Source organism: Megascapheus bottae, chromosome 18, assembly GCF_031878675.1.
Source record: "Megascapheus bottae isolate mThoBot1 chromosome 18, mThoBot2.hap1, whole genome shotgun sequence".
NCBI lineage: Eukaryota > Metazoa > Chordata > Mammalia > Rodentia > Geomyidae > Megascapheus > Megascapheus bottae.
This window is the reverse complement of record NC_143526.1, coordinates 23,612,864-23,620,939: the sequence shown is the minus strand read 5'-3', so window position 1 is coordinate 23,620,939 and position 8,076 is coordinate 23,612,864. Positions and strand designations below refer to the sequence as shown.

General features: G+C 44.2%; 1 protein-coding gene across 3 annotated transcripts in view; it reads left to right on the top strand.

The window, feature by feature from the left end:
* The first annotated feature begins 2,195 nt into the window (after positions 1-2,195).
* The window catches only part of Plcb1 (phospholipase C beta 1), a 652,247-nt gene continuing 646,366 nt past the window's right edge, over positions 2,196-8,076 (top strand). For 2 of the 3 annotated variants that reach the window (XM_090352011.1, XM_090352013.1), the window contains exon 1: positions 2,197-2,567. In XM_090352011.1, coding sequence (XP_090208137.1) covers positions 2,469-2,567 — 99 coding nt within the window. In that variant the 5' untranslated portion in view covers positions 2,197-2,468. Of the gene's footprint in view, positions 2,568-8,076 lie in introns of all 3 variants that reach the window. The other variant, XM_090352012.1, reaches the window with a different exon arrangement.

Here is an 8,076-nt window from a genome sequence, read left to right as displayed (position 1 = left end):
TAAATGCTTTGTTACTGAGCTATAAATGTCTCCTTCATTGCTCAGGCTGGACTAACATGTGCAATCTCATGCTTCTAAAAATTTCCATTAGCTGGATTACAGGTATGTGTCATTTTGCCTAGATACACTTTGCTCGGTTATATTGCAATATTTAATAGTAAAGTTTCCCATCATATTTTTGGTATTCTTTTGACTGAGGTTAAAATCTTTGATCCATAGAGATCCTAAGGGCCCTTCTTAATACTTTGCTAAGTTTAAAATTTTTGAGATAAAATTGAATCCGGATAAAAATGCATTCATTTTATATGTAACACTGTGAGTTTTGATAAACGTAACTACACATGTTGTAGAATGTTTCTGTTCACTTATCACTTCTGCTGGTGTCCTTTGTTTTTTGTTTTTGTTTTCCTGTCAATATTTGAGCACTGCCAGCTACAGGTAACTACTGAGCTGCTTTCTGTCACCATAGAATAGCTTGCCTAATTTGGAATTCCTACAAATGGATTCATGTAGAATGTAGTTGGCTGTGTCTGGCTTCTTTCAGTAAGCTTAAGGTTTGTACAGTCACCCATCCTTGCCTGTTCATTTGAGGGAATATGATTATAGTTTGTACAAATGAGTTTTTGTTTACTAGTTCTTCTGTTGACGGACATTTTATTTTTATTTTGTTTAAAATTATTATGAAAAAAAGCCATTATCATTGCTAGAGAAGTCTGTATGGAGTTATATTTTGTGTGTGTGTGTGTGCGCATGTGTGTGTGTGTGTGTGTGTGTGTGTGTGTGTGTGTGTGTGTACCTGTACTGCAGTTTGAACTCAGGGGCTCAAGCTCTGTTTCAGGTTTTCACTCAAAGCTGGGGCTTTACTATTTGAGCTACATCTTCACTTTTGGATCTTTGGTAGGTAATTAAAGAGTCCAGATTTATCTGCCCAGGTTGGCTTAGAACCTTGACCTTCAATTCTCAGCCTCCTGAAAGGGAAGGATTACAGGCCCAAACCACCAACACCCAGAGCTTCTCAATTAACTTGGGGAAAAAAATATCTAATAGAATGTATGGGTTGCATGATAAATAGATGTGCGAGTTTATAAGCAGCTATTTTCCAAAGTGGCTTTGCTGATCTACACACTCTCAGCCATGGATGTACATTTCCATATTAACCAAACACTTGGAATTAATCAGCTTTGAAATTCTGGTCCATTTTTCCCCGTTCTTCCAGTACTTCTGTCAAAGAGAACAAACTGCATTCCTGCACCTATGCAAGTTCTTACACACGCACGCGAGCGCGCGCACACACACACACACACACACACACACACACACACACACAGAGGAGAGAGAGAGAGAGAGAGAGAGAGAGAGAGAGAGAGAGAGAGAGAGAGAGAGAGAGAGAGAGAGAGAGAGAGAGAAGGGTGGGTATGTATTTTCTTATTTGGAAATTAAAACTTTTGCTTCTCTCAGGACAGACTTATTACCTCAAATACAGCACTTGACTGCTTTTTTCCCAGCGCACAGCCAGCTCTCCTGAGCCCGGAGCTTTCTCTGAAGAGCTCTCCTTCCAAGCTCCACTGCTAATAATACCAGTTCTCTTGGAGAAAAAAATAAGAAGAATCTGGAGAGCTCTGGTAACAAAGGGAAGCTGTGGACCGTCTGTCCTCCCTCCCCGCCTCCCCGCGCGTTCCCTACCAGGTTAGGACTCGGAGATGCTTGCAGGCTGGCACCCAAGCCCCCCTCCTAGACAGCACCCCAAAGATAGCCAGCTGCCTGCAGGCCTGCCACGGGCGGGGGGAGGGGGCTGGGGTAGACTCGGAGGCCGCGCTGGAGGCGCAGGCGTTGGCTGCAGTGGCCTCCGACGGTCAGGAGGTGTCGCTGCATCCCTGCTTGCCGGCGCCTGACCCAGCGCGCAAAGTTGGGCTGGGAGCGCGGGGAGGGGGGGGGGGAAAGGAAGGACCGGGCGAGTGAGCAATCCCAGGGTGGTGGAGAAGGGAGGTGGAGGGGGGGGGTGGTGACAGGAGGAGGAGAGGGAGGAGAAGGAGTCAGAGGAGGAGGGGGGGGGCGCCGAGCGTGTGTCACTCGCTCTCTCCCTCTGTGTCTAGAGGATGTGCTGAATGGTGCGCTTGGAGGCGGCGGCGGTGGAGGAGGAGGAGGAGGAGGAGGAGGAGGAGGAGCGGGATCCGGCGGCGGCTGGCAGCTTTGGTGGCCCGGCTCGGTTTCTCTCCGTCTCTACTGAACCTCACCATCCACCGCGGGTTTCCCACCCGGCGTCCCGCCCGGGGCGGCCAGGCTGGGCACTGCGCCCCCGCGCGCCCTGCCTGCTGATCGGCGTCCGGAGGCCAGGAGGCCGGGAGGGGAGGGCAGAGGCCAGCCTGGGGAGCAGAGAAAGGAAGCCCACGTCCCCGCGCCCCGCGTCCCCACCTTTGTGTCTTCGCCCAGCTCGCCCGGGGGCCCTCCCGGAGCCTCGATGAGCCCAGATGGCCGGGGCTCAGCCCGGAGTGCACGCTCTGCAACTCAAGCCCGTGTGCGTGTCCGACAGCCTCAAGAAAGGCACCAAATTCGTCAAGTGGGATGATGTAAGTCTCGGGGCGGCCCGGCCTTGGGGCGCTCGCTGGCCCGGGCATGGAGCGGGGCGGGCTGCGTGGGGGGGGGCGAGGGGCGCGTTATGCAATGGGGGACAGGGTGAGTGGGGCAGGGGCGGCCTGGGGGCGCCCAGGTAGACGGCCTCTGGAGGTGGGCGGCTCAGGGCAGACGCTTTGCCCGTGCGCTCCAGGGTCGGTCCACGGAAGGGGGGGGGAGTTCAGAGTTGACCAGCAGTCACCCGGTCAGGGTCTGAAGTCTTTGGGGATCCATGGAGCCAGAGGCGCAGGTTGATTTATTTTATTTATTTATTTTATTTATTTGCCGGATGATGCGTCCAGAGAGTTTGGAAAGTGAGGAGTGTGAAGTTGGAGCCAGCTGGCAAGCGCCCGGTGTAAAACCAGGCGTGCCCCTTCTCTTTGCCAACTGAGTGACACCCCTTTCCCTCCTCCCCCCCCACAATTGTTGCAAAGCTGGGGTCCTTTGCTTCTGAATGACAATGTCAGAGTCCTTGGGGACTCTGATGCAAGCTATGCAGCTGGCCGAGGAGAGGAAGGTCCAGCCGACAGGTGGTCATGCTGCCAAACTTAAGTAGCTGATTTGCCAGAGCTGGGGGGGGGGGGTGGTGGTGGTGGTGAGGAGGCCTGGGAACCACGCGCACCCTAACAGGGTTTCTGAACTTCGTGTGGGGGGTGGGCATGAAGGGTCCCAGGGGAGCATAAGGGGCTTGGACTCAGGCTAGAGAGGGCTAGCTTTTTTGTGTTTGGTGTTTTGAGAAATGAAACGTCTTAGAGTCTTCACCTTGATACAGACAAGGCAAAATGATCCCCCAAGTCATACTTGAGCCTTTTTTTTTTTGCCAGATTGGGGAGTAGAGCTCTGGGGGGGGGGGGTGACATCTCAAGGGCTTTCTATACAGTTTAGACTCCAGGATTTCAAATGAACTCTTCCACTTAGCCTCCATTTACATCAATGGATTTCACCGAAAACAGGAGAACTTGGGGGATACACTCATGTTTTAAATCCATAGGGTGTCATTCTAACGATATGATCAGAACAACTCACTGGAATAAAGCCAAGCTGTTAGGATGTAAGGAAATTTAGATCCAGATGACGAGTACATATCTTAACCAGGAGGAATTATAGGAGACTAAAGTGTTCTTCTTGCTGAAAAGACTTTTTTTTTCTACCTAGTAAATTATAGCCTGTTATCCTCCAGGGTATTTTTCTTTAATCTTCTTAAGCCAATTTCCAGTGTCTGAAAACAATTTAAATATTCCAGGTAGTGAATTCAATTACTTAGCCGAGTGAGTCTGTGCCTATATTTTGTCCAGTTCGAAGCACAATCAGAGCTTGCAGTATGAGCCCTAGGCTTCCCTGAAATCTTCTGCCAATTATTAAAGGAAGGCAAGGATGTATGCATGCATATTTTTACCACAGATTTTGAACGTTTCTCTTCTCTGTTCCAGCTTAATTGTACCAGAAGCTTTTTGTAAATAGAGTAGAATCAAGACAATAAATTCAGAAGCGCATTAAATGCTTTGTTTGGGTCAAAGAAAAAGAAAGAAAACTCTGTTGAACAAATAGAACAGTCTTGTCCATGTTGAAACCTTTATGTAGGGAACAAATGTGACAATGGGTTTACTAAGAAAGATTGAATGTCACGGGGAAAAGAGAAACAGACTTGGCAGATTCTTTTTAATTGAGTTTTGTCCACCAGCCCTAAATTTCTTTTAGAGTGATTGTTTGAAACAATATTTCAATATAATTCTCCAATTTTTTTATTTGAGATTAAACAGCCAATGTGACTTTGAAAATGAAGGTGTATGAAAATATACTTTGAGATTTCCTGCGTAGGTGATTTATATTATGTGCCTTTATGTAACATATTCCTTGCCCACTTCTTAATGCCAGCCATGGACTGTCTCCTAGAGTGCTGGGAAAAGTACATAAAGTCCTTGCTGTTTCTGATCTCCCATTCTAGGTGGAAGAGACTAAAATGATCATAAATGCCAAGGGAAAGAGGTTGTAAAGGATGCACTGTGGATAAACAGGGAGAACACTAGTCAAATACCGTGACAAGAAGGGGAAAAGAACGTTGAGCATTGTAGTAAGACTTTTTGTTTTGAGAGTCTGTGAGAAGGATGTAGGCACCAGGGAGAAAGCCAGTTCTTGCATTTAAAGACAGAACCTGAATTGTACCAAAGAGACAAGTTATCAGAACCATGAAGAACTACTTGGCAGGTGCTCTGGTTCTTTTGCTCTCTGTGGTCTGTGGATTTTGTTAGTGTTTTTATGCTCCCTAGAGAGCACTCTCTCTGTTCTTTCAAATTCATATTTGCCATTCTGAACTTGACACAGTTTAATCTCACCCTGTTTGTTTTCTAGCAATTTCTGAGGTGGTCCATAGAAAGAGATCTAAATCTTCAGTGAAAAGCCTGTGTTGTTTACTGCTTATTTTTTTCTTTTGCCAGTTAGCTGAGTAACTTTAGGCAAGTCACTTTTCCATTCTGAAACTTAGATGCTTCTGGTTGCCAAAAGTGTGGTCCTCTTAACAGTTCTTTCCTATGGCAACTAGTGGGGAGAAGCCCATAGGATAGAGTAGTGGTCCTCACACTGAAGCATCCCTGAAAACCACCTACTGGGCTGTGGAAACACTCAGATTGCTGGGTCTGAGGTAGGGCATAAGAATTTACATTTCTCACAGGTCCTTGGGTGCTGCTGCTGCTGGTGGTGGTCTGAGAAGTTTATGAATGAACTTGGAAAGTATGAGAGATCGATGACACAGCTCTCTGGGCTGTGTGTAAATTGCTAGATTTAATTTTTAAGCTTCGTGTTTAGATTTTTGAGAAATTCCTTTAAAGAGATCAAATGATCTCAATGACATATCATGGACTGCCTATATGTATGTATGCATGTATATATATATATGTATATATGTATATGTATATGTATATATGTGTGTATATATGTATGTATATATGTTCATATATATATATATACATTTATATATATTTTGGAATACTTTGTGATATATCCTTGATGTCTTATCTAATCTTTGCCCATTTCTTTTGAATTGATGATATGCAATGAATCTTTCTGTCTTTCTATCTTTCTTTCTTTCTTTACTTCTGTCTCTCCTTCCTTCCTTCCTTCCTTCCTTCCTTCCTTCCTTCCTTCCTTCCTTCCTTCCTTCCTTCCTTCCCTTTTTAGTTATTGCTGGCTCCTAGTATGGTAATTGAGGAAATGACAGAGGGGCCTCCTGAGTTGATTCTGTGTCATTGCTGAGGGAGGCTGTCTTTCCTTTGGACATTGCCTTGGAACAAAATACCTTCTATTTCCTGTTTCCAAGGTTCATTCTTATCTCCTTATCTAGGCAGAAAGAGAAACTACCTAAAATCTTTCACAAATCTGATCTCTCTCGAAAACTGTAAAATCTTGCCTTCTGGTCTATAAAAAGAAAAACTAGGGTTTCCATTCAAAAGTATAACACAAAGCAGAGCCTTCAAAAGGGATGCATTTGGGGTGGTGTAAGATTGTGAAAATATTATTTCTTGTTCTTGTTCTGTTTGTTTAATTTAATTGTTTTGTGCTAGTAGTGGGGTTTGAACTCAGGGCCTGGATGCTATCCATGCAATTTTTTTTGTTGTTGTTGTTCAAGGCTAGAGCTCTTCCCCTTGAAGCAAACTGCTTCTCCTTTTTGGTCACTGAATGAAAGTAGGAGTCTCTGGCCTGGGCTGGCTTGGAACAGTGATCTTCTTGTCTCAGCTTTCCAAGTAGCTATATAGAATTACAGATGTGAGCTCCTGCTTGGCTTTTTGACTGGAAGTCTAAGCAGGTTCTCCCCAAAGAACAACTTCAATGCCCCCACAGACATCCATTTTCCTTTCCTGTTTAGAGAATGTGGTAAATTTCTCATTGACAGTAACTGTCAATGTAACTGTAAATGTGAGAAGACAACTTCATAAGTGAGGCAATGAAGCTATGTGAGGCCTTTAATCAGCATGGATCATTCATACCACAAAATGTGCCAATCCTGTGTCTTGCTCAATTACTTTTCACCAAGTGAGCGCTCTTCATATCAACACAAGGCTAAAACACAGCATCACATGCTGAAGAAGTCTTCTCCAGGGCCCTCATGCCCTTCTAAAGGTAACTTCTAATCCCACAGATGGTTTTACTGTTTTATATTCTTGACAAAAAACATCCAAATTTCTTCAGCCTAAGGCATCTATTTATTACCATGGAACTGTTGGATAATTATAGCAAAAGTGACTGAATCTTAGTTTAGATGGGCCTTCATTAGAAAAGCCCTTTATGTGTGCTACAGTAAAGTCTAGTGTGGAGAAGGACCCACAAAGAAATAATGACACACTGCTCTAGTAATTTTGCAGGAACTTGCAATGTCTACAGGTAGTGAACAGTAGAACACAGCAGACTCATACATTGTTGTTACTATGATATATTTTTTCTCACACATATTTTTCTCTGATCTTTTTTTTTTGTTCTATTTCTTGAGTTTTCTTGCTAAGGGTTAAACGCATATTCGTAGTGTATGTCAGAAAGGATTTTTCTACCAAGCGATGCCTCTAGCCTTGCTGTTTATATTTTTAAAATTATTTTTACACCTTTTATTCATTTATTTTCACCTGTTAAAAAGATCAAAGTAAAACTCACATCAAATTTACCATTTTAAGATACACAAGTGAATTTATTTACAGTTTTCTACTTACCACGTCCTATCCAGCTTCAGAACACCTAATGTAGACATTCCTTGCAGTACTATTTAAACAGACCAGGAACATTTTGCTTTTTGGATGACGTGGTAACCTGTAGTTAAACGTTCACTTATCAGAATTGTTTCATGTTATCATTGGCAACAAGTGCAATAAGAAATGGAAGGGGATTGATTGTGGATTGTCAACTGGCACTGTGGATCTCCACATAAAGAATACATTCCCGGTTAGTGAAAACTCTCATTTTCCTGCTACCTGAGCTAACATTAGATTCTTGTAGATGTTTAGATCCTACCATTCGTTTTATGTGCTTGGACAAATTTTTACAGTCCATTCCATCTAATTCTTGCCCCCCTCTATTTCATGTCAAATCCCCTAATCAAAACCATGAGCTCCCATGTCTCAGCAGGGGATGGGACAAATGCACATTACTTCTCAGATTATTTATTTATTTATTTATTTTTTGTGCCAGTCCTGGGGCTTGAGCTCAGAGTCTGAGCACTGTTCTTGGGCTTTTTCAAGGCTAGAGCTTTACCACTTGAACCACAGCACCATTTCTGGCTTTTTTCTATGTATGTGGTACCGAGGAATCAAACCCGGGTCTTCATGCATGCTAGGCAAGCACTCTACCACTAGGCCATACTCCTGGTACTCAGATCATTTATTGTTAATACCCTACACAAGCCCACAATACTTTAGAAAGAAACTAATACAAAGGTTAGTTAGGCTTTTTTTTTTTAACCAGTCCTGAGCCTTGAGCTCAGGGCCT